Here is a 27,568-nt window from a genome sequence, read left to right as displayed (position 1 = left end):
CAAGTTACTTACCTTCCATAATGATATATTTGGTAAAGACATATTCTAGTGCAGAATCCTTATCGACCCACCCATCTTCCCCACTTGTGAAGGGATTTCTAGGGACAGGACTTCCCCATTCGTGGCCTTAGCTCTGTCGCACCAATTTCAGTGTTCTCCGCGGCTCTGAACTTTGGCGTGCAAAGTCTTGAAAAGAAACTGACATCACTGTGCTAAGGCAGAGTCTATGTACTACTTCCGACATCATCACGGTGACTACGACGCCAATGACGCCCGCGGATTCGACCGACGCCACCTAACAACGTGCAAGGGTATTGCTGGAAGACAAATCTCTAGATCCAGTCTGACGCCTGGGGGAAATTCTAAGGTAAGGAATCTGCAGCTAGAATATGTCTCTACCAGATATATCGTTACAGAAGGTAAGTAACTTGTACATCAACTGTAAGAAGTCTCATTCTGACTGCTGAGTGCTCCACTCATGTGCTTGGGGATTTTGTGCAGTCCTCAATGTAACAGGCATCGGTTGTTGTGCTCATTGCAGGCATGGATGATTATGGTAGAAGGTTAGGTGGTAGAGGAAGAAGTCAACAGTCAGCTCAGAGCAAATGCATTCTTGTGAGGTTGGAAAGCAATTGTGCCATAAGCTAAAATGGAAGGGGGGTCTGTGGCCCTGATGTAGCAGGAAGAGATTCCAGCAAGAGAAGCCTGATGTGCAGAGGGATGCCCCACCAAAAGGTTTACACTTAGAGGATTTCTTAGGAAATAGGATGCAGAAGTCTGACCTTGAATGTTAGGGTGGGAACTGCTTTCAGAAAGTGCCTTTGAGCATTTTATCCATGGCCCTTCATCTGAGTGCTGGTACAATGCTTCTGTGGCTGTAAGTCTATCTTCAATGCTGCCATGGCTGCTGTGCATTCCTACAATTCTCCCACCAAATCCAGGTGCACCATCAATGTTCTCGCCACTACCCATCCCAGTGTAAATGGTGTCATAACTGCCATGCCCTCATTTCAAACTCCAGAAGCCCATGAGGGCCCTTTCAATGCTTATTATACTGTTGTGCCCTTGTGTGGCCCCTGAACACTTCCTAAGTGTTCCCATGACTATTGAACATTCCATCATGTTCCTATGTTCCTGTATAAACATAGCCCCCCCTCACTGCTCCCACCTTTGCTTCACTCTCCCTTAAAGGTATTGCCACTGCAGAGTTGTCCGACGGGTTCCAAATACTTTCCCCATCATTGCAACCCCACCGTCTGCTTCAGCTAGACAGTGGAGCAATGTGGGGCACTCCTGTATTTGAATGATCACTTTCCCCACCCCAAAGCGCCCAGATACAGTGGAATGTTGGATATCCAGGTAACTAGAACCTAAGAAAACGCCCAGTTAGCTCCAATATAGTAACAAAATCTCATTGTTCTTGAAAAATTATGATTTAAAAAAACTTGATGACTGGGGTTAATAAAAGTGCTATGATTTTTTTAAAATAAAAAAACGTATTTAAATGTTCACAAAACTCTTCAATTTTCATCCTAGATAGGATAATTATACATCTTTAAAAAGGACTCCAAAATCAAAAATTTTTAAATGTTTGCCTTGCAGATGGTTGATCGGCCATTGGAGTCGTTGCTCTGCTACCTGTGATAACGGCCTGCAGTACCGGGAGGTCAGCTGCGTCTACCAGTTACAGAATGGCACTTACGTCACCACTAGAGACCACTTTTGCCAGGGCCCAAAGCCACCCCCTGTCCAGGGCTGCAGCGGGCACGATTGCCTGTCCATCTGGGAGGCCTCAGAATGGTCGCAGGTGAGCAATTCTATGGCAGAATTCGCCACATCGTCCCTTCTGTGATCTTACAGCAGGGGCCTCGGAAAGACTGGAGAGATCTGGTGCTGGTTTCAGAAATGTTGAATGTTAAGTTTTGAATATGGCCCATTCCAAATCTGTCCTTCAAGGAAGAGTTTCACATTAACGTTAAGCTTTCTGCAGGATTCGCCTAGGCTCAATCTAACTCTGCCCCCCGCACCCCCCTCAAAGTCTACAAATGGTGCTTCTGTGCCCCCTCTCCCTTTTAACCAGTGGTAAAATGTCTTGGTAAGTGACTCACAACATCTCCAGAGCCGCCATCTTAGTTCCAGCTGCCCTGAGAGAGTAGCCTGTGAAGATGGTGCGATTAGTGTGTGCTCAGCGGTCTGTGGGGGCTTGTCACTAAAGTAAGGCCAGTAGGATTGCCGCTGGTGGTTCAACAAGCAAAGGGGGCAAGAGAGAGATAGGACGCTTTAATGCAAAATTCTCAATTATGTGAACTGAAGATTTAGAATTCAGGATGTCCAGATGGCATTGTTATTATTACCGTTATGATTATCATGCGGAGGGCTTTACGCACTATCAACACAAAAATACAAAATATGTCGCAAATCTAAAACAAGAATTGGCAAAAAGGTCTGGCTTTTATGCGAGGGAAGTTGTGGGCAAGTAGTTGGGCAACTTTGTGCATGTTGCACCTAGCTGTCCGAGAAAGTAAAAACAAAGAATCCTTTTGGACTACAACCGTATGAACGTGGGAGGAGGGCCCCTTTGCTGAGCAGATTGTATCAGTAGAATTAAGCTGCACTTTACTATGTGAACAAAAACGTTGTAAATCCCATGATATCATGTCGGCAGAGCGAAATAAACATTCAAGCACAGTTAATGAATAGCACTGTGTCTTTATGACAGGGTTAGTTAATCAACCTCACTTTCTTTCTAAATGATAAAGCACACATCAGCTATTAAAATGTCATTGGGTCAGCAAAGAAAATACGTCAAAGAACAGACACTTTGTCTCAATTAAAAGCTATGTGTAGCATCTGCAGTATAATTAAAAGACGTCTTGATGTCCCCATCACCAAAACCTAATGGCAACACAGGTGGAACAATGTAATCATTCTGAAAATTATATTGCCTTGATGGACAGGCCATATAGGCAATGGTTAACTGTGAAAAGCACACGAAAGCCAATTCGGCTAAAGAAAACTGAACAAAAATCCACTCTATCTTTGTACTACTTCTTACTGTCCTGTTTTTTGAAGAATTAATAACATGAGGTTTTCCAGAGAGCTCTAGCTGTCTACAATAGAAACATCAAACACACAAAAAGTGATGGGGGAATGTTTGCAAATTGTCTAACCAAAGGCACTCAGGGTAGCAGTCCAAAGCATGTTTTTTGGCCCATCATGCCACCTCAGATTAGACACAAGTATATGCAAACCAGCATTGGTCCTGCTCCAATAGGGACAGTTCAGCCCAAACTGCCAAGCAAGGTCCTCTCTGAACCAGAACACAAGCAAACGAAGATCAGCTTTGGCCTATTTGAGCCATATCAGGCAGTTGCAGCTTGGGTCCAGTGGCAGAGTGAGCACAGGACCTATGTCTGAGTGTATCCTTAGCCACTTAAGGTGCACATAGCGTGTACTCAAAACACAGAAAAGCCAGAAACAGCCAGCACTGTGTGCATTGTTCATCAAAGATTTTACAAAAGGCAATGCATAGTGCAAGAGCATCATAAGACTTCTGAAGCAATCTGGATTTACAAGTGTTCATTAAAGATGATTTTAGACAAATAACTAGCAGGTCCAACTGTGCCTTTACTTCCTACAACAGAATTTGGAGAAGCTCCGTGGTCTCAAGACTTACCCTGGATGCTGACTGACTCCTACTGCACTTTGTGAATCATTGACTTTTGACACTGTTTCCTTCTGCCTCTAATTTTATACATTTTTACATTTTCACCTTTTTGCAGAACATGTTCATGATCTGAATATGAAATGTATCCAGTCTGTGATGGTAAAGCAAATGGCAAGAGAAGTCTATTGCGGATGCCACCTAGCTGATTTTGTAGCTGCGAACGTTAAAAGTGCCTCCAGCAGCTGACAAACTTCCCCCTATCCCAAGTCTCTATGGGATACTTGGGATTTTCAATGCCCCTTCCCATGCGACATGCTAATAGGCGAGAGTACTAATCATGTTGTAGTTAGCATGTACCTTTTTGTGTCCATGCACTTATGTGTGTAGTATGGTAAAGGTGCACATGCTAAGACATTTACTTAATTCATTAGGACCATGGTCACAGCCCTCCTCACACAGAAGGAATGCAAAATGTGTGCCCAAGTGACTCATATTGAACAATGGGACACAAATGCATCTTCATCCCCTTCTAAAAACCAAAGTACTACCTACGTGCATACAGCACCAACCTCTGATATTGCTAATCACTTATTTAATGCAGCCTTAAGTGTTCAATTATAAAATACCATCATAAACGTACGGAGAGCTGGCATAATCAGAGTTTTAGTGAGCCAGTTCCAATTTGGTGGATGCTTGACACAAAAAATATTTTGATCGTGTGTGGGATACCAGCCGCATGCTATGTTTGATGGCTTGTGATAAATTATCATAAAAGTAGGAGCAGATGAAGGAATAATCTTAGTCTACAGTGATAGAAACTTCTTTTGAAAAGGAATTTAAAGATTTCCAACTTGACAAAAGCAAAGTTTCTCCACTCATGGCTGGCATAATTGGTCTACCTTGTAATGTTAATGAGGGGTTGATGGTATGGTGGCGCAGGAGGCAGAGGTTGGGATGTGAGCAGGAGGGCTGAAACTCTGGAGATGGTGCATAGACGGCAAAGGTTCAGATAATTACACCTTGCAGTCAGTGCTTAATTTGCAAAAATATGTAAGTGCCGTTCCCTGAACATTTTCGGAAGAGGTGGTGTGAGGTAGTGGGGGAAGGCCATAAATTAAACTCCAGTGCCACTACTACTGGCAGCCTTTGGCCACGTCTGTATGCTGCAACACTTGGCCGGAAGACAGCAAGAAAATCATAGTAATACTTATGTTTCCATTGTGGTTCATAGAAATAGAGGAAGAGCTCTCAATACACCATAAAGGTGAAAGATCACTATATTTGTTGTCCTTCTTCTATTTCCATGTCTGTTGAGGAAACAAATAAGAGTTAATCTGCTCCTTTTTCTGCTCTGATTAGGAAGGACGGTGACAGTGCATAAGGTGACAGAGTGCCATCCCCAGAACTATGTGCTGGTCTATGGCGACTGGCACAAATTAACCACTTCTTGTCTGGGCAGCAAAGAGAGACAAAATGAGCAGCGAGCCATTTGCGGGTATGGGTTTTTATGGAACATGTTGGGTTTGGGACCCTGACAGAGGATGGCTGCCAATAGATGCTAGTTCACTGCTGTCCGCAGAGGTCAAATTTGTTGCTGTTGTAAACGGGGCCTAACTTTGCCCATTTGTCATAAACTTCCCAAATTTTACACCTCTTGAAACTCGTGAAGGTTAAACAACACTATGTGACGTTGCAAGTCAAATGGTTCCCAAACTTCACACATCCCTGCATAAAACCCTTTGTCACTAATTCCACTAATTCATTTAATTTATCACGGCACATAGCAAGATTCTCTTTACTCATTGGAGAAGAGTGTTTTTTTTGTTTTGCTCTCATCTTTAACTGTATCTCTTATAGGTGCTTGTGTTTGAGTTCCGTATTAACAATGGTGAAGTTCCGCACGCTTCGCACCAGGGCACATCCACCCCAACTATGTAAAGTGTTAACTATGTGTTTTGAGCGAGTGTATATTTAGCACTTGACTCCTATACAGCACTTAGTACTTTTACTTTACCCAGTGCATGTGCAGTAAAGTATGTGTTAAATAACAAGCACATTTACTGCACTTTGTACCGATAGAGCACTTTGCACATTTACAGCTCTGTATGTACTTTAAGGACCGTGTACATGTGCTTGGTATATGCACAGTGTTAAAGACATGTATAACACTTGGTACGTGTGGTGTATTCGGTATATGTGTGGCACTGAAAACACACGCAGCCCAATTATAACTTTGTCACCAATTCACTGTACAACGAGTTCATGTGCAGCTTTGGATACATGTGCAACATTTCGTTCATGTACATCAGTGGGACTATGTATAGCTTTGACTGCATGAATATGAGGGTTGTTTTAGCTGATAGGAAAGGAAAGGTTTAACTTTAATAAAGAGACAGAGACCAGTGGCATGTGTCAAAGCTAGTTCACTTTAATTAGTAGAGTAGTTAAAACAGGAAGTAAACGATATTTTCAGAAATCATGGTTAAGTGGAGGACAGAAACAGTAACACAGCATTCAACCAATCAATAACAGTACTACTCTGCATATATACTGCCCAACATAGTAAGCCCAGTTTTCTTGGTGCACACAAAATATTATTATAGTAGTAAACCAGAAATGTAACAAAGGAACCACAAAATATCCTCAATTTGATTCAAGAATTGTCGGAATGGATACTGAAATAAGACAATTACCGACTAAAATATAATGAACAAAAATGAGAAGGAAATGAAAATGGTTTTATACAGGCTGAGAGTGAGGTTAGTAGTCACTTAATGTGAAATTCTAGAAAAATCCACAAATTGGTGGAAGACGAGATGCTCCTCTTAAGATTTTGAAGCATGTTTACAACAGTTATAGAATCACAGTTCACTGGTTTGAAATAAAAGGCTCTTATGGTAAATTCGCCTGACCAATCAGTTTTTGTGAGAAGCCTTAGAACATCTTGCAGAATGAGACTGCAATGTTTACTCATTGTTGCAACATATCCCACTACACACCTGTTATCTTTTTATTTTATTTTATACAATGTAGGACATAATGTGTTGGATGGCCTTGCCTAAGATTCTCCCAAAATATTTCTAAATGTATGGTATCGATATCAGAAAAAAGGGTAGAATAACTGTGATTTTTGCCTCGTCTAGTTGAATGGACCTGGCTGTCTCACATTAGTTGCTAGTAGAGAGCCCCTTCTTTTTACTGGTCCTGCCAAAAACCCTAACACAAAACCTCTACGTATGGAGGATTGTGGTTAGTCATTTGATGCGAAAGTTAGTAAGTACTGTAGCATATCAGACATACCATGGTCACAAAAAGCAAACCAGGAGCTGAAGAGCTTTCCTTAGATTACGCTAATTTGCCCAGTTTGGTATCTGTGTTGAGTACGAGACCTTTCATCCTTGAGAGATTGACACATTTCCATTGCCAGGCAAGCAAATTACCTTTTGCATCCAATTCGAAAATTCCACAGAATTATGGACTATACACCTTGTTTAGTTATTTCCACTAAGTGGAATATTTTTCAATTTGGATCAATTGTATCTAGTAGTTTGTAGTGATGGGTGACCACCCCTACCAATTCTCTTTTTTTCCTTTTCTGTGTCTAGAATGGAACATTAGTATTTTAGACTATGGCGAGTGTAACAATTGTATCGTCAGGAATAGTGAGTATAGCCAATTTCACCTTAAATCTGCTATAAATAGATTTGTATATGGGAGTATGTATATAACTTCAAAATCTACCTGGTGTGAAGATCACCATTCCAGTAACAGAGAATGTTGTATAGATGAAGGCTCAAACAAAGGTTCACCCACACTGCCTACTATCTCAGTAGTGTTTCATCCTGTATTATTATCTGTAAGGAGTTTCAAGAGTCTCTTATATATTTGTCTTTTCTGGTGCCCAACATATTCCAAGGTGTCAACAACGCCAGAACATTCTGTTATGGTGTGAGAAATATACATTATATGTAAATAGCTGGTCTTTCTGGTAAGGCTCATAGCAGTGTTCTATAGGTACCAAGATATGGTGTGGCCTTCCCCTTAACTTCTCCCAACTCTAAATTATTTTTTAGCTGAGACATGGTAAAAGTAGGAAGAGCTGTTGGAAAAAATTCTAGTTCCTCAGAGGAAAAAACTAGTGAACTGTGAAAAGAAAACCTCTGAGAATTCAGGCAACAGACCAACACTGGCTTACAGAATCCAAGGATCTGAAAAGAGAAACAGCTCTTAACACTTCCAGGCCGAACAACAAGTACAGTAATGCTGAAATGGACTCGGGGCAGTCCAGAGCTACTTATTTAGGAAAGGAAAAAAGGAAGTGCTGCCTGACTTCAGGAAATTCAAGGAGGCCATCTTAGATTAGAAAAATTGAACCTAAAGTTTAGAAGGAAGAAAACTTTCCAAAAAAGCAAAATACAGATAGATTCAAAAGATATCACAATTTAAGGAACGGGTGACAAAACAGTAAAGTTCACTTTCATGAAACAACATGGTGCCGAAAGGAAGGAAAGATGCCCCGACTCTTCACTTTCTGCACCAGTCGACACCAACAAGGGAAAGTGGCCAACACCTCTGACAAAAATCTGGGTGTCACACCACCAACAGAAGATGGAATCAGCACTGGTATGGAAAAACACACCACTCTCCTTGTCCAAGGCAGCAGTTGATGCCGCCAGCAAAAAACAGAATGCCATCTCGAACCCGAGACAGTGGCGTAATGATGCCCCCCGCAGCCCCCGGGGTGCCGGGGGGGGGGGGGGTACGGAGTTGCTGAGCTCCCAGGGGCCCTCAACACAGTGCCCTGGCCTGACAGCCCTAAGGGGACCCCTCCATGTACTGTGCTTGGACCCCCCTCAATTTTGTTACCATTGACCCGAAACCTCCCATTGTGAATCTCTCCAAAATTAGACAATCATTCACAAGCATTAAAACTAGTAACACGTCTTTTGCTGTCAATAGATCATCACTATATCATCGTTTCGCTCTACGACCACTCACTTTTCGTAGCTAATTCATCTATTTCCTGGCTGGAGGTTTGTTTGTGGCTGAGAACCACTCTCCCTTTACAATGTAACTCCCCTCGGGTTTGGTCTGCCTGCGTCAGAAATCAAATAAACCCTATCTGCAGATGATCCTTTTCTTTTTTGAGCATGTTTCAGTTTAGCCATCACACTAGTAACATTGGAAATCTTTGGAGAGTCTTGTCGTTTTTAGTGGCGATGTGCCTGTTCTGCCACTAAGAGCAGTAAGGGTATTAGAGGAAACAGAAAGGCAATGCCTCTGACCTGCCAGTATATTTTGCTTTCGATTTCACTGCAAACAGAAAAGAAAACAGAATTATCAATAAAATCGTGTAAATTATGGCCGAACATCTCTTCCTCCTGTCCATTTCAATAGAACTGTAATTTTGCATATTTATTTATTGCATATTGGGTGTGTTGCTTCCCCTTTCACTTTCCTTTATCTACATGTGAGAGCAGCTGTCCTCGTTGTAAATGTTTCAGATTCAAAAACTTGGCAAACTGTAGCCTGACATTTTCAAAGTACATTTAAGGAGGCAATTGTAACGAGACTGAGCATCAGAAAAGAGTGGGGCCAATTCACAAAATCACTTATAAATGCAGAAAGTAGTATTACATGACTATTTTACAAACCCTTACATTACTATGTGGATTGACTCGAAAACGTCCAACTCCCTATTAGTAAAGGTGCAAATAGGGCACAGTCGTTTCGTTTGGGCTAACCATATTGAATATTCCGTGATTTCAGAGCCAATTCACAAAAACATGTGAGAGTATGTTAAAGAGTACCACAAGTGCACTATTTTACATACTCTGACATGGCTTTGTGAATAGGCCCTCTGTGTTGTGCATTAGACCTGGAGCATGCATGTGAAAGTCCTATCAAGTCAGTTGCAGTCTCCCTGAGGATGGGCTGGTGAGCACCAATATAAGACGTCCACGGGCTCCTGCATTGGTGGACAAAAGTGCAGTGTTACTTAAGCACTTGCTTCAGGTATTGGTCTCCAAGAACGCTGCAGCACACAAACTGAAATAGCCACATGGGACACCAGACAGTAGTTTGACTGATATACCCAGGGCCGGCTCTAGGGCGGTGCAACCGGTGCCACCGCAGTTGGGGGCGCTGTGTTTGCAAGAATATTATGATTTTAAAAGCACCTGCTGCAGTATTCATTGCCTCCAGCAATTTCCAGGCAACAATAAAAATGTCAAGATAACTCTGTTGATTAATCTTCTGCCTGGAGAGAGATCAAGTTTTGAGGGGAACTGTTAAAAGGTGGTAGTGAGGCAATCCCTGGCAGTGGTGGTCATTGGGGGGGGGGAGGTAGGGGGTGCCAATAAACATTGTTGCACTAGCGCCACCAGTGCTAAGGCCGGCCCTGGATATACCCATGCACAGACCAAAATTATTTGGTGATAAATTCATATCATTAACAAATCAAAACAATACATTATTATTTCTAAAGCATAACAAATACACATAGAAATGTATAAATGAAAATGAGGCACTTAATTGGTTGAACAGCAAGAAAAGGCACTTTGTACGACCACAACAGCAATTATGTAGCCTGGGGCATTACGGATTGGTGCAATTGAGTCTTAGTGTTTCAAAGTCAATTAAAACAGTATTTATGAAAAATGTTTTGTTTAACTGGCTATTGTGTTTGAAAATCAACAAGACTGGAAGTAAAATAGGCTCCTCGGGTCTTGCCAGAATATTACTTTGCACTATGGTGTTAGAGGTGAAATACGTATTGCAGGAATCACTGTTTATGTGATTATGCACTGCCTGTAAATATTTTTGTTTGTTTACTTATTAAGTGCAATATGTTACTGTTGGAAAAAGCAATGTCCCCTTGATGGTAAAAAGTATGTACCCCTCCTGCCCAGAGCTACCCAACAGCATGTGAAACTGATATCCTGACTTCTGTTGACCCAGGTCTCACGCTAATGTAGCATGTATGCTGAGAATATGGCTTGTTCATGGTGAATGCAAGGTCCAGACCATGTTCTACGACTACCTGAGAGCTGAACCAAGCATGGCCTCTTTTATTGACATGGGATTACTGTCCATGTCCTGGCTTATTGACATGAAGTCGTGTTGGCAGCATACTGATAGTTCTGAGTAGACCTTTTTTATGTTAAGGTGGGAGTGTTGCCCACCAGCCCATCACATGTTAAAGTTCTCCTAAGATGTAACACCAGACCTTTGCACTGACATTCCCAGTGCATGTTGACTGATGGTGATATTGGTAGTAGTACTTTATGTTGATGTTGAGAGTCTGTTTGCTGGGTCAGTGTGATCCATTTTTGATTTCCTTTGGTTTAGCAAGGCACACAATGGAGAATAGGAAACCAGTGGCGTAGCGTGGGTTGTCAGCACCCGGGGCAAGGCAAGTAATTTGTGCCCCCTAACCCGTGGATTTTAGCACTCGAGTCTCTTCCAAGATGTTGCGCCCGGTGCGGCCGGCCCCCCCTGCACCCCCCACGCTATGCCACTGTAGGAAACAGCACCCCAGGCAGTGGAAGTGTATTGCCTGCATGCCTGAAACTGGAGTATAGAGACCAAGACACTGAAGTGAGAGAGGTTGGAGACAGTGCTAGCCTTAGAAATTCTGTCAGGACATTTTTATCAGGGGATTGCTGATTAGTCCTTTTCGAGCACTGCCATTTATTTGTTAGTTAGGGTAAGGGGATAAGCAGCAGATTCTTTTGTTGAGGACGAGGAAGGTTGTTGACAAGGTCTGCCATTTTATCTTCCCTGATAGCTACTTTAGGAAGGCTGATGACAGTCAGGTGCAGTCTTAACACTTCATTGCACCCATGCTTGTCTGCATTACCACTACCTGATCTGAGAGAGATCAATTTGCCCAAAAGCTGTGTCTGCACTGCAGATAAAAACTTACATTTGAACAGGAACAACCTCAAACCGGTTCCAGCACCTTAGAAAATGAATCGTCTGGAAAAAGAGTATAAAAGTGCGACCCAAGCCACCGCACTTTGTCCCAGTTCTATATTATTCTTGACCAAGGTAGGGAGTGTGTTGCAGAGTACTTTAAGAGAAAATGTGAGGTCACGGCTGGTGTTTGTATGACAGCTGATCTTCCAGAGTTAAAGGGATATCAACTGAACTCAGTGCAACCTGCTGGATAGGCAAACTGCCAAATTCAAGCACTGGTCAAACATGCCTGCCACTGACAAGAGTAAGGAGTGAGACCCCCATCTGCTGTCCCTTGCTGCTGACAAAGACGCCAACGGTGCAGCCTGGACAAGTGCACCATCCCACATCACACCAAACCGCATCGCCGATGAACAAATACCAGGGGCATGAGATTGAAAGACTGAGAAACTGTATCTGGAGCACACAAACATAAGCCTGCATTGGGAAGTTAACATTTGCCAATCTGAAATCTTTTGTTCAAGAACTGAATTAACTAACCTACTGGTTACCCAAACATTGCCAACACTTCTACACCTAATCATTGCCTATGTCCTTTTAACTCCGTAAATCATTGGTGATGCACTATGTAGTGTTGTAGGTAAACTTCTTCTCCATCAGGAAAGAACCAGGACATTTTCATACCTACCAGTCACACTGCAAATACAAAAAGCACACAATGTATGTAACAAGCGTACTGCTTGTAGCTAAGGAAATGTCCTACCACATGCTCACCCTCCAACCCTCCCCCCCCTTTAACAGGGGACGTGCCTACAATCTGTACATAAACTCTTATGACTGATTCCCTTTAATGTAAACCCCTCATCCTTGGGGGGAAATGGGTATCCCTTGGGATCATTTACTGATGTGTTATGCTGAATAGTTGACTCCAATAGCAATGGAATAGTCATATGATCTACGTAAACCAAGTGTACCATGCTTATCTCAGTTCTCTGAAGCTGTTTGTTAAGCTCTTGCTTCACAGCGTCATAACAAAGGCCCCCGCAGCCCCTGCGATGTGGAGGGGCCCCTCAGCACAGTACCCTGGCCTGATCGATCTATCATTCATTGGATTTAGAAAGCACACAAATCGCCGGGGAGGGTATCCAGGCACTGTTAAAGCTGCATCGGTCTTCTTCCAACAGCCACATCTTGAGACCTCTTCTGAACTCCTGAATGGAGGGTGATGCTCTTAGGTGAGGAATGGGGTATTGAGGGGGGGGGACTGTTCCAGGCCTTTGCAGCTCGGTATGAGAAAGAGCGACCACCATAGGTGATGCAGTGAATTCATAGTGTAATTGCAAGTGAGAGTGAGGCAGAGCGAAGGAGTCTGGAGGGGTGGTGGAAGTTCAAGAGGTGGTTGAGGCAAGATGTTCTTAGGTCATGCAGGGATTTGCAAGCGAACGCCAGGAGCCTGAATTGGCATCATTTGTGTATGGGGAGCCAGTGGAGGTTTCATTGGTGGGGGTGATGTGGGTTTGTTTCGGGAGGTCTAGGATGAGTCTGTCAGCTGGCCTCTGGATGATTTAAAGACTTCATGAGTGCAGTGGAGAGTCAGCCATAGAGCATGTCGTCGTAGCCTAGTTGAATATTTTGGAGGGCTTGTGTGACGGTACAGCTGGTTTTAAGAGGGAGCCATTAGAAGCTCTTGCTGTGCATTCAGTGGATGAGAAAGCAGGCAGAGGAGACTGCGTTGACCTGGCAATTTATGTTTAGTTTGTTGTCTATGATAATCCCTAGGTTTCTGTCGTGGTTCATGGGGCTGGTGAGGGTGGTCCCAGCTCGTCTGACCACCAGAAGTCGCCCTAAGGTGAGGCAGTGTTACAGAACACTAATACCTCCATTTTATCCATGTCAAGTTTGAGGCATCTGTCCTTCATCCAGTTTGCGACGCCTTTTATGCATTTGTTGAAGTTGGATTTCGTTGTGGAGGTGTCTTTGGAGAGCACACGGATGAGATGCGTTTTGTCAACGTAGGAGAATATGTCGCGTCTGTGGCTTCTGATGATGTTGGCCAGTGGGGTCATGTAGGTGTTGAAGAGGGTGGGGCTGAGTGATGATGTCTGGGGGATGCACAGATGATGTCTTTGGGCTCTGAGGTAAAGGGCGGGAGCTGGACTCTCTGAGTTCTGTCTGATAGAAAAGAGGTTATCCATTTAAGGGTTTTTCCTCTGATTCCTTTTAGGTGGAGCCTAGTGAGCGGTGTCTGGTGGGAAACAGTGTTGAAGGCTGCAGAGGGGTCGGGGAGGAAGAGGGCTGCAGAGTTTCCTAGGAGGTGTCTGATGTCGCCCGTGGTGGCGAGCAGGGAAGATTCCATGCTGTGGTTAGTGCGAAAGCCAGATTGTGAAGTGTCCAGGAGATTGTTGTCCTCTAAGTAGGTCGGAAGCTGTTGATTGATGGCTTTTTCAAGAACTTTGCTGTGAACGGGAGCAGGAAGATCGGCCAGTAGTTTTTGAGTTTGTTGGGATTGGCAGAGGTTTTTTTGAGCAGGGGATTGACTCCTGTATGTTTCCAGTCTTCCGGGTAGGTAGCTGCGCTGATTGAGGAGTTGAGGATGTCAGTGAGTTTGCTGGCGATGGTGCTGATGCCTACCTTAAACATGTGGTAAGGGCAAGGGTCCGTGAGGGATCCAGAGTGGATTGATCTCATGAGGTCAACAGAGTTCTGCATACTGAGATGTTTCCAGTTGGTGATAGTACAGTTGGTGGGGAGGTCTGAGGAGCTTAGAAGATTGATAGTGGTGGCAACAGAGGGTTGGGGAGAGAAGTTTTTGTAGGTGTTGGCTGTTTTATCATAGAAAAAGTCAGCAAGAGAGTCGCACAGGTTCTGTGAAGGGGTGGTGGAGTTCTCTGATGTGGATGAGAGGGAGAATTCTTTGAAAATCTTGAAAAGTTTTTTGCTGTGGTTGGAGCTGGTTTGTATGCGGGTGGCTAGGGCTAGTTTTGCACCTGCACTTGGTGGTTCTAAGTTCTAGGGAATATCAGCTAGCTTGCTTGGTGTGACTGTTGGGTTGGTTCAGTTTGCTGGTGGTGATTGTCTGCGCTGTTTGAGATCTACGTGGTGAAATTTCTGACGGCCGTGTCCAGGATGTCTGAGTGGTGAGTGTTGAGGGTGTCACACCATTGGGCTTTGGATACCTTGCTTCAGCTCCGGCGGGAGGTGTGTGCTGCCTGGCTGCATTGTAATGGGCTGATGTGAATGTGAAGTGTACAATGTAGTGGTCCGTCCAGGTGAGCGCCGTGGCATGGTCTTAAGAGACTCTGTTGCTGGTCGATGAAGTTGGGGGTCTCAGCTCCTGAGTGAGTCAGAGGGAGGGGGGCTCCCTGTACTTTGCAGGGGGCCCCCTCAAGTTTTGTTACGCCAGTGCTTCTCCGCTGCTGCCAGGTTTCCAGTTACTAACTTAAATAGGAATATCTAAACACTTTGCACATTGCATTGGAATTCTGCAGAAACATGGGTTATTCCTATCCTCATTCGGAGATTATCTTTAAATGTGAAGATGTGTCACCTAAGTCCATTGGTCTATTGTACTTTCACATACACCATTTGCAGATACATTTGTGGAGAGACTCTTGAGTCCCCCTGAAAAGTAATCTTTACATCCCAGCATCCTTTGACAATAGCACAGGCCTAGCTCCTGCTGACTCCTGGGAGGTGCCTGCTGTACCACACTCCATAGAGCAGCAGGATAACCCACATACTCCGACCCTCTCTTCTCAGTTGGCGTCACATGGCATTGTGTTATGGTTAGAGTAAGGTACTTAGCCCTGAAGAATTAAGCCCATAGTAATAGATGGTTGGGCATATGATGGTTCCTGTGTTATCTATGCAGGCTTGCCCCCATTCATCAGCAGCTGTTTGTACCCATGCCTGTCCTACGTAGTGCCCATACCAGTGTATGTTTTGTGTTCATGCTAACTCCTCCTCATGGCAGTACCAGTCTGTGCCCATGCATGTGTGTACCCATATCTGTGTTCTTGCCTGTACATATTTGTATCCCTTGTCTGTGCTTGCTTGTGCCTGTTAATGTCCACACCAAAGACTCTTTGTGCCCCTGTTAATGGCATTTGTTCCTGCGTCTGCTGGTAACAATGCCATTTCCTCCTCATCCCCCAGGCCTGTGTGCACTTTGCTTACCTATGTCTTTCTTTACAGTGTTCAGTGGACTGTGGCACAGGCACCAAAAGGAGGACCGTCACCTGCACCAATTCTCAAGGAAAATGTGATGCAGCGACTAGACCCCGGGATGAGGACGAGTGTGAAGACCATACAGGCTGCTATGAGTGGAAAACTGGGGAATGGTCCAAGGTAACTCTCAGTGGGAAGAGTGTTTCACAGCAAGGGCTTTGAAGGATCCTAGTGGTGACCCACAGACCACAGTTCCACAGTTCTTTCATTGGTGGTGCACCCCTAGTATCGGAGCTTAGTCCACAACGCCTCAAGGCAAGCAGCTCCTGTCACTGGCCTTTCATCCCCAGGTCGTGGTCTAGAGAAGTAGCACACAGCACCTTCGGAATACGCACTGTCTGTGATAACAGACAGTGTGCTTTCCAAGGGTGCTGGCAGGGGAGCCCCTGTACTGCCTATGACATAGTCGTGGGCAGTGCAGGGGCCCTCCGTGGCCCCCAAGCACTGCCTTTCCACCAGCCTTTTCATGGCAGGGACCCCGCCATGTAAAGACTGGTGGAAACCGCTTCCAACCTGTCAGGATCCCTGATCCCAGTGCAGGCGACGGTCTCCTGGTGGTCCGACCTCCAGGAGTGTAGCATTCTGACCGCCACAGCGAGTTTGTCGGTCTCACGACAACCAAACTCATAATTAGGACAAAAATCATGTAATTTTGCTAAGATAGAGACTGTTTATTATTAAAAGCAAAATTATTTTCTTTTGTAAAAAGACCTAAAATATATAATCCAAAACAAATCTTCTCGGTCTGCTATTTGTTCAAAAACATGAGTGTAGTGAAGCAAAACCTTACATACTATTTGTTGACTCTGTGCTCACTTCACTCCTTCCTTCTGTTCTTGTTGCTCTGTTTTTCTCTGCTTGGTCCTTCTGAAAAGATTACTATCTGACTTTCTTCTACTCCAAAAGGCTTCATGTATGATTCATTGAAAATAAAGAAATATTTTTAATTTAATGCCAATGTGAAACATTTTACATTTCAAAATGGCAACCCTTAAAAGGTTAGTGCCTAAGCTGTTATTGGGAAATGGTATCTGGGCTAATTTTCAGAATTCAGTTAGTTAGAAAATGTCTTAAGAACACCATCCTACTCTACTGTGAAAGATGTTGGTGGAATGGGAACAGTGGATGAAAAGCTGTGCAGAGTCCAGGGTGAAGGGAGTGCAGAAGTCGCACTTCACCCATTTTGACATATAATACTACATCCAACCACCTTCGGCCAGGCCCTGTGCCCAACACCGCAGTCGGTGGGGTTGCAGGCAGTCTATGGGCTAATGATCCAGACATTTCTAACATTTTATTCCTTTCAAGACCACCCTAAAACATTTTAAATACTCACTTCTCGAAAACTAATGAATGGATTTACACCAAATGAAGCATAGGCACTTCTTTTAGTAAATGTCTATTTTCATGTTTGCTGTAATTCGATTCAGCATTTTTTCTGTATCGTAGAGCAAATGTTCTTGTGGGAGTTAAAATGGGAAATGCTACTTTTATACCATCACTGCCTTCCTGCACACCTCTTGATGTATTTGCCTGAAACATGCAATGCCAAACTCAAGTTGGTTAGATTTTGTTTGAATGTTTCATGCATATTCCTTCAATTGGCCAATTATTACGAAAACAAAAAACATCTTTTCAATGGAAACTCTGACCTAATTATAACTACACAATGGATGCTGACTGTGCTATCTATCTATCTGGAGAGGGAGAGAAAGATACAAAGAGTGTTTTTTAATATTAGTTTGGGTGTGAGGAGTGGCCATACCTCGCAAGACGCAAAGCCTCTCGAGAGTAATGATACCCCTCCCTTAATAATGTCAATAAATAGCACATTGTACTCTGGGCATCTGCATATATGGTTTATGCCACAACATTTGTCATGTCTATTTCTTTTAACAAATGTATTTAATAAAAACTAGAATGCAAGGGGTTAAACTAAAATCACACTCAGTAGCTATCTGACTATTAGGAGAGTTGTTTTCATGTAAAACCTAATTATTCCAAGTATCTTATGAGAAAGTAAAAAGTATTCTGCTCATGTCACTTCTGCTGTACTCTTGTAAACTCGAATTTGACCTTGCACCATAGTAACATGTGAATATGTGTTTATTACTACCGGTGCTCTAAATTACTTGTTATTGGACCACAATTAGTTTCTCTGCCATGACATAAATATGTATAGAAGGACTTGACCATCACCCCTGTACAGGAATGTGGGGGTATGTCCAGATATGGACCGAGACAAGGCATATCAGACGACTTTGCGGGCTGGGTAGTAAACTTGCAGTTTCTATCGCCATCTAGTGGTATTGTCAGTTTTGATGCCTTGTTATTATTAAGTAGAGCAGGCTTGCTTGGACATCTAAAATAAATGTTACAGTAGAAGAGCGGGGCCCTGAAAACAGTAGTGCGGTGAGCTCAACCAAAACTGTATATGCACAAACCTGATGTCTTTTTAAGTCACAGAATTGGTGTATTTTGTTGTGTATATTACGACTGTAAGAAATTGTCAGTAATTGGGGTAGAAAATCTGGAGCTACATGGGAATGGAGGGATAGTAATGTTTTTCAAAAGCTATTTTTACACCTGCATTGTACATACAATTAAGACAGTTTATGCCATTTCTTTTAATGTTTGTGTATTTGAAATGTTTTAGAAAGACAATCTGTCATCATCTAAGGTGGAAGTGGTTGTGTTTTCATTCTTTCTCCTTGATCAGCAAAATTCCTACTTGTAACTTCCTTGAGATACAGTAATTCCCAGCTCTGGCATATTATATTTCAAACATAATGCCTAGGAGCGATAGGGTACAAATGTCACGCCTTTCGATACATACAAAGGAGTGCTTATAGATGATGAGGAGAGGATAGTAACAATCACTACGTGGTTGTGTGATTACTATCTTTCACATGTATGAATATATAATAGCTGTGAGGTAGTATTTATGTAATATGGATTAGTAAAGGCATTGAGCTATTATGGGCCCCAATTTACTAAGCTTTTGTGTCTGGATTTGATCACTTTATGGTGCAGACCCGATGAAAAATCTATTTTGAAATTTGCAAAGCCTGATTTGCGTGGCTTTGTAAAAATGTTTAAAAATAAAGAACAGGCAAGGGGGCGCATAGCTTGCATCACGTAGCTGTTACATGGGTGGATGCCTTGTTCATCCACCTAAATATTTTGATGCAAACCCTTATTTACAAAGACTTGTAAACATAAGTTTGCTCCAAAATGGTGCGCCAAACCAAGGCTTGCATAACAAGCAGCAATATCTTTATTTCTCTCTTGTTTTTTCCTCTTTGCATGTGTGCTGCATTCTGCTAAATTCTACAAAGAGGGAATAGCCTGAAAGGATCATTTTTGTGCAGGAAGGGCTATCTTTCTGCACAAAAATTACCTGACCACAACACAGTCACCCTTGCGACATGACACAAGGGTGCCTGTGTTGACACTAGACAACTACAAGTGCGCCAGCATTAGGAGAGAACAGAACTGCACCATATCCTTGTAAATATGGCACAGTTCTGCTCTCTCACTTTCATCCAACGCATGCAACGTCCCTAGCTGTGCTGCATCGCGTCATATCTTAGTAATCAGGGCCTTAATGCACTTTCTATAACTGATGTTATTATAGTCCTCACAAAATGGTAGTAGTTTATCAATTTAAGAAGGATGAACCATAGAGTGGTCCCAACAGAATTGTAGTCTTTGACTTTTCGGTTGGACACAGATCTATGTAAAAGGCCTATTGAATGAAGTGTAACTTAAAGAGTCACCAACGGTCACCTCCATAAGGGATCCTGGCACTGAATATAGGACTGAGATGGTAACAAGAAACGAGATTGTCCTGCTTGTAGTCAGTAAATAACCTATTTTTCAAAGCCTTATGGAAACAAAGGGGTTAGCAAGAGATCTGGAATGCAACAGTAGTAAATCCCAATTTTTAGCAGTGTTATGTGAGAAAGGACCTTCTTCCAGCCTTTGAAGTGGATCCGGAGAACTACCAACAATTCGGGTGATCGAGATCTAAATGTACACGAGGGCGACTACTGGCAAAAACATAATCAAAGGCATTTAGTTCTAGAATTGGGCACGGCTTCTTGAGAGAGATAAGGGCAGATTTACACATTTTGAAACGCAGAGCAGCAACCAAATTTGCGGTGCTGCATTGCACAAGTGGTAAAACACAGCACAAAGCTGTATCTATTAAGATAACCCTGCTGTTACTGTCTTAACCTGTGATGACAAACTTAAAGCATTCTTTGCATGACGCACAACCTCGCTGATGTGAATGTGAGCTCTCGGGGGGGCAAATTTACTAACATGTAATGCAGCTTGTGACGCGTCAAAGGAAGAGAGCACAACAGCGCTATCACTACTAAGATATGGCACTTTTTCAATCACCGCCTCTACTGGTGCACTTTTGGCTGCCCCGCACCATGCACACACCCTTGCACCAGTGTACAAGGGTGTGTGTCATTAAGCATAGTTTTTGTACGCGAAGGTTATTCTTCCAGTACAAAGTGCTATGCTTAGACATAGTTGAATTCTTTTCCAAGTTTGTATGTGTGCTTTACAGTACAGCTCCTTAGAAAAATTGGAAAAGTTTCGAAAAAAGAAACGTTTTCTCCATGTTATATCTCCCTCCAGGATGCGTAATTTTGTGTGCTAATTTCTCTCTAGTAGATAGAGATTTATGTGAAGCCCCATGGGTGTTTTCACTGGAGCATACCATGTACCGCCCATGGTATGCATCCCTTGACACAAAGTAGTACGTAGTATTGCATTACGTTACTGTAATGCAAATTTCCAGCAGAAAACAAGTTTAGCTCTACTAAGTAAACCCCAATTCTACACTTTGTGGCTGTTTGTGTCACTTTTGTGACACAAACCTTGTGCAAACTGTTAGTAAATCTGGGACTGAATGTGTGATTTGAAGTACTGAAAAAGGGCACCTTCCCAGTTCAAAATGTTTGCAAACTACATACCAATGTGATGTTTGCACCGCTTTCTGTGACTGTTTGTTACTTTGTAGTGATGCAAAGTGGTAGTAAATCTCAGACAGAGGGCTATAAAAAGGATGCACTTTGGAATCAGCAACTAACGAAAAGCTATTAGGTGACCAGGTGATATGTTCTTTTGAGAGAGTTCAAGAACAAAGTTGTGCAACCGTGTTTTGGATTAGCTACACTTTATCAATCATGTATTTCGGCAGGTCCATATAGAGTGTGTTACCAAAGTGTGGAGGAGAGCAGGGTCAAAGATCGTCCTGCACATAATAAGGAGCAAAGGCAGAATTGCTTCTATGTATTCATGCAGAGAAGCACCTTACCGGACCATACTTGGCTACTTATTCTTGGGGGGAGCAATCAGAACTCCGGGGACCAGCTGTCCTTATGGCAGGAGCCACCTTATCATGCCCCCCGCAGCAGTAGCGCGTACAGTGCTTAAAATCAGAAACATTTGTCCGACAGCGCATGGCGCGCCCTGGCACGTTCCCAGGCAAAGACTGGGCTCAGAGCGGGCTTGTCTGCGACCATCAGAGCCCGGAGTAGGCTGGGCTGCGCCACCCCTCTTACTTCTTGCCTGAGGTACTGTATTTTTTTTTTTTATTGGACATTGGGTTAGTTTTTAGGGCCGAGCCTGCGTTGCATGCGCTCGCGCATGCGTATCGCAATGAGACGCTTTAGTGTTTAGAAAAGGGCTCGGAGCCCTGTCAACGTCACGTCAGTGCTTTTTATTGGTTCGTGGGCTTGCCTAATAAAATCTGCTTGCTTTCATTAGTCGAAGGCACGCATACGTCATGCCTTTTCCGGTGGCTAGCCCTCCTCGAGCGCAGCGACCAAGTACAGAAAACATGCGAGGCTCGCTGCTTCCCATCGGGCTCGTGGACTTCTTTTTCTCTAATTTACGAGCGCGATCTCGCTTGGCAGAAGTCGAGCGCTTTACATAGTTAATTTCACTTTTTCGGGTTATGTACATAAATGCACTTTTGCCCGATAGGTGAAAAGTCGGGTTAGGAGTTTACAACACGATCAGCTCTAACATGAGCAAACGCGAGACCCGTTGCATTGCAAATGCTTGTTATTGAATGTTGTTATGTGGGAGACAAAGGCCACAGAGCCAGTACCTAGCCACCTGACTGCAAAAAAAGGCCTCAGTTCAGCTGGAGCAAACTGTGTTATGGATGGAATTGATGGCCTAGTCAAAGTTGATGAGATTCTTAAACCACTAGATGATTCGGCCAAAGTTGCTGTGCAAAAATCCCAGTCCCACGTGGCAAAGGAAAAAAGGTAAAAAAAGAGGGTTCCTGTTATGTTTAGCAAGAAGAAGGATTTGACTCAGGCCTATCTGAATCCCTGATTTAAATTATAGATCTGGTGAGCTGTCATGAACACAGTGGCATGAACATCGGGGGAGGAGGTCGATAGAAAGAAGTAGCATGGAGCGCCCCTTGATAAGCCTGAAAACCAACAGGGGGAACAACGATGGGGGGGCCCCAAAGACTACAACAAATTTCGCCAGCCATATCACCCAATCTGCCACCAATGGAAAGAGTCAGGTGTCTTGGGGGTCATAAATTCAGGTCACACCTTTTAGAACAGGGCCAGATTTCCCTGCACTGAGTTCCCAAGGTCAATGAGGGATGCTGGGAAGATAAGGATTATTTAACCAATAAGGTTACCCATTGGTTTAGGCACTTACAGAGGTGCTATTCAATTACCAGGAGTGACATTATAGGAGTTGAGCAGATTGTGATTCTAGGTCTTGAAGGACCAGAATGTGGTTGATGGCCTTTTGTCTATAGAAGGTCGCAGGATTTGTAGGGCCTACTCAAATCCAGATCAGATACTGAACTGATCCTATAATGCAGCATTCCCCTAGACATGAAGGCTGTGGTTCAGGTAGGCATAGCAGGTTGGGAGATGTAGATTAATTTAGTAATTCCACTCCTCTGATAGATTGCCCAGGCAAAGGCTGGGGTGGGTATGGACCCTTGGACCTTGAGCCCAAGGGAGATTCAAGTGCAGGAGTGGTGGGAGAAGGGTGCTCTGCCACTAGGTCCCGGTTACCGAATCCCTTGGAGTCGAATGGGAGAATTGGTGTCCTGGTGGCCCCTGGAAACTTAAATAGGCTCCCTATGGAGGTAGGGGCTCACGTCCCTTGTGACAATGAAGTTTCCCTGGAGAATGTTACCAAGCCAACAAAATTTTTGCCATGGAATGTGGCCAGAATATGCAATAAACTGGGGGACACAGACTGGGGGCAGTTTATTGATCAACATGATATCTGCCCCTTCCAGTAGACATGGAGTAATGTACCCGTGATTAGGAAAGGGCATACCGTATTTTGCATACATGCAATAGGATCATATAGGGAAAGACCTCTGGGGGGATAGGTGACATGGATTAAGACAGAATTACAGTGTACAGTAAGAGTTTTACAATCTAACTCACAGGGTGTGCTTGGTGTAAGAATAGACTTTTCTAGTGGCAACTCCATAGTGTTGATCAATGTGTATATGTTAATGGGAGAAAAGAAGGGACCCAATTTATACGTATTTTACAGGATAACCTCCTAGCTTACAAGGGTGAAGGGGAGATCATAATAGCAGGTGACATGAATTCAATCTTTGAAACTCTTATGCCGTGTGATCAGGATGTGTTAGCTGAAGAGGATGTAAAATGGGGAGTCCCTTCCATAGACCTCCCTCCTACAAAATGGTCCTTGAGGGCTGCACAGCTGCTTGGGCAATTTAAAATTTTGATTTGAGAGCGGCAAATGGCAGGACTAAATCTGATATTGGAGGTAAATGCACCTTTAATAGGCCTCGCCACACTAGTTGTATTGATATTGTTTAATTATTTTGAAGGGTTGATTTCTTGTGAAGGACATTGTGGTAATTGAAAAGACAGACAGTTATCACAATGACCTCGGTCTGTCAAGATTGGGCACCTTTGTTAATGTCCAATCAATCCAGGAATCTGTACAAATCGGGGATACAGTATTCTCCAACAACGTAAAAAGTATCAGATGGGGATGGGTCGAAAAACACCCACAGGTTCTGGAGATAGTGACCACTTATGCAAAAGAGATGGTAGCAGCCTTGGGTATTTAGCCCTAGAGGATAGGGGTGTTCTCCTGGTGAAGTCTCATGAGGCATTCTTCACCATTATTTGGGACCTCCTGGCAAAAGATTTTAAGCGAAGTCATATAACCCAGAGTGAGGCAGCTTGGTATTCAAAAGGCTGCAGAATGGCCAAAGCACAATTACTGGCAGCAGTCAAATCTAAGAACTGACCACAGCTGGCACTGTGTAGGGTCCACTATGAAAAGATATTGGAGACTGCAAAAAGAGCCTGCGAAGATGCACTCTGGGATGAGCTATCTCTTGCTATGATGGCAAGGGATAATGCTAGCTTTTGGGCTTCCCTGGGAGAGAGGGTCAGTGGAGGCAAAAAGTCTGTTGGGTACTTCAGTAATCTATATGCTTGTGAAGATGGTGTACCACTGACCGGTATTCATATCTAGCAGGTAGTAAAACTAAAAGAACACAACACTCTTGTGTTTGAATTGGGAGAGACTGAAGAGGCAATAATGTCTAACTCATTGGCAAAAGCACGGGTCTTGATCAGATCCCAAATGAGTTGTTCAAATCCAATCTTGAAATTTGGAATCCTTACATGAACCATCTTTCTAAGGCCATTTTGAAGGAGATGCAGATTTCCACGACGTGGCTCACTGTAGAGATCGTCTCAGTTTAGAAGAAGGGAGAACATAGTTCCCAGATTAACTACTGGCCTATTAGTTTAATGGACACTTCACAGAAAGTTTTTTGTCTGCAGTTTCTGGCGCATCTTCTAGACTGGATTGAAGAAAATAATGTACTTTCTGAATTCCAGGCGGGTTTCAGAATTAGTACCAGTTTGGTTGATGAAACCTTCTGTTTTAATTGTCTCTTTTGGAAGACTGTAATTGTTAGCAGGGGTCACCTTTTTGTTGCCTTTGTTGACCTGCGAGAAGCCTTCAACCTGGTTCCTAGGTCTATTTTATGGTCCACTTTAGATAAGATGGACATTCCCTCCAATTTACTTGCAATTTTGGTACAACTGCATGAGCATAACTATGCAAGAGTCAGCTTGGGAGACCAGGGACAGCTCACCTCTCCCATAAGATTCAGGCAGGGTGTTAGGTAGAGATGCATCCTAGCCCCTAGTCTCTTCTCACTATACATTAACGATATAGCAAAGCAGCTGGACAGAGATGGCTGCGACGTTCCTAAGGTGGGAGGCAGTAGAGTGGCTGTCTTGCTTTTTACAGGTGGCACTCTCCTGATCTCCAAATCACCTAGGGGACTCCATAATCTTTTGGATGATTTTAATGTCTTGTAATGAGAATTATGACATTTAATTATGCCAGAGGCAGGAAGAATAAATGCATATTGCATGTGGACACAGATCTAATTGAGCAGGTCCAACATTTTGACTAATTGGGGGTAAGACTGACATTGAACTTAGAATGGTCCGTGAGGGTTCAAAAATCTGCCTGCTTGCTTGACCCACTGTTCGACAAAGGTAACAATGATTTTTAATGGATCTTTTTTCAAGAAGGCTGCACCAGCGATAGAAATCTACCACGTAAAAACTTAGGGAGCTATTTTGTATCGTGCTTGGGACCATGCAAACTGTAGCCTTCTAACATCAGTAGAAACAGATTCAATAGGTTTCTTTTTGCTTTCCCAAAGGTTAGGTATGGGTCCCACCATATCTAAATCTGGCCTTCAAGAAAAGTTCTAGGAAAGTTGAGGTTAGGAATTTGCTTTATTGGTACAGGCTATTGTCCTCTTCTGCCCTGGGAGCATATAGGGAACCACTAAGGGACCTCCTGGTCTTACCTAGGTCTCAGGACATTTCATGGTTTGTGCATGTCCAGGCTTTGCTAAGGAAGCTGGGGATGTAAAGGTTTAGGGTGACACCAGAAGAAATTTGCACCATCTCCAGAATAGCCATCAAATCAGCATACTGGGAGCAAATTGGTGCAGAAATGTTTTGGAGTACTGAGGGCTCCCTTACCTTGGAATTTATGCATTTTAGAATCATGCCAAGATAATAGGCCATGATTGATGAGATTCCCCTTCCCCTAGCCCAGAAACTGATCCTCCAGCTCAGGTACCAGAGTCTCCTTATTAGAACCTTCTGTGCCAAGAGGATTAATGAGAAGAGCAGTATTGATGTTTGTCCAGTGTATAGAAAATCACCAGAAACCATATCACATTTTCTATATTTTTGTCCGGGTTATGGCAGGCAGTGGAGACAGCGGCTAATGCAATTATGCAGGATATTAGGCACAGGGAGGTATCTGGACAAAATTAGAATTTTTAGATAAGGCAGCTCTAGGCTGGTGGTATTTGTGGTTGCAAGATACCTACTGGCAGCCTGGATCTGTCAATCTAAGTGTCTCAAAGTGCATGTTGTGGATTTGACGCGCTAGCTATTGGGAGCGATTGGGTGAGCTGTTGATATCCTTGCCCTGGTGATCTAACAACCTGGTGTAGTGGTTTGTACCTTACTGGCTAGCGTTTTTGTGGAGGACTGAGTAGTGATAGCGTGGCTCCCATTTGCCTTTTAAATGCACTCACTTTATTTGCCTACTGCACTTTATTACATAATGCCTTGTGGTAATGTATTCACAACGTTGGATTTAAAGTAGAGGAATCACATGTGAGATTCAAGAATCATCTGCCTCTACGCCATACAATGTAGTTAACATTGTGCTTCTGGGACTCTTTAGTACTACTGACAACGGGAAAATACTTGAGAGCCTCACTTTACTGCTAGGCTTAGACCCAAGGGTCTGTTTGTGAAGTTGATTACTGCTTTCATATTTGATTTTATTAGTTTCAATAGCACTAGCATGAGCACTTTAGTGAGGATTGGGTCCACATGGAGCAACAGAGTCAAGCTGGGAGTTCAACGGGGTGTTGGAACCAGTCTCTTTGTTTCAGGGCCTAGCTGAAACCCATGTGCACAAAAAGAAGTGGTTTCTCATTACTCCTTGTAACTTTTTATAGGGTGGAGTTGCTATGCGGTTTGTGGGTTGAGTATATGTAATGATTATGTATGGATCTGCTCGTTTTTAAGTGTATAGCAATGTTTTTAAATGTATCTGATGTATTTTTATGATCCTGGTTGATCTAATAAATTAAAACTGAAACATACTTGGCTACATTCTGTGACCAACAAGAGGAATTCAGGTTTTGATATTGCTGAACAGCATAACGATGACATCACCAGAAATTATATCACGTGTTTCACCACAGTGACGTCAGTATAAGTTAGGTCATGGCACTGAGGAAGGAGCTATCCCGGCTCGACACATTATGCAGATGTCAGTTGCTGACAACAGGTCTTCTGGTCATGCACCAGTTCCAGCAAGCTTTGGCATAGCCAATAGGCCTGGCTGTGGCAAGCTGTCCGGCCCAGTAGTTACATTTCCTTTAATACTGCAAGCATATCATGTCACACAAAAATAGAAGGGAAAAAAAGAAAATATGCGAACACCTAAATGTGGCAGCCATATGCTTGCAATAAACAAATTTACATTAAAAAATAATCATACAATTTGAATACAACAGTAACTGTACTGCCTCACAGGCACATTTACTAAAAATAGGTACATAAAACAATTTTTGTTTTGTAAGTACATCACAGGAACATATTTGTCTTATTGGTGCAAAACCAATGCACTATT

At 43.3% G+C, this 27,568-nt stretch overlaps 1 protein-coding gene across 2 annotated transcripts in view; it reads left to right on the top strand.

The window, feature by feature from the left end:
• ADAMTS17 (ADAM metallopeptidase with thrombospondin type 1 motif 17) overlaps positions 1–27,568 on the top strand; it is a 1,096,962-nt gene that overhangs the window by 1,016,217 nt on the left and 53,177 nt on the right. For both annotated transcript variants that reach the window (XM_069222781.1, XM_069222782.1), the window contains 2 exons: positions 1,603–1,807; positions 15,782–15,934. In XM_069222781.1, coding sequence (XP_069078882.1) covers positions 1,603–1,807; positions 15,782–15,934 — 358 coding nt within the window. The remainder of the gene's footprint in view (positions 1–1,602; positions 1,808–15,781; positions 15,935–27,568) is intronic.

Source organism: Pleurodeles waltl, chromosome 3_1 (assembly GCF_031143425.1).
Source record: "Pleurodeles waltl isolate 20211129_DDA chromosome 3_1, aPleWal1.hap1.20221129, whole genome shotgun sequence".
NCBI lineage: Eukaryota > Metazoa > Chordata > Amphibia > Caudata > Salamandridae > Pleurodeles > Pleurodeles waltl.
The sequence above is the reverse complement of the archived record's forward strand: the minus strand, read 5'-3'. Positions and strand labels throughout refer to the sequence as shown.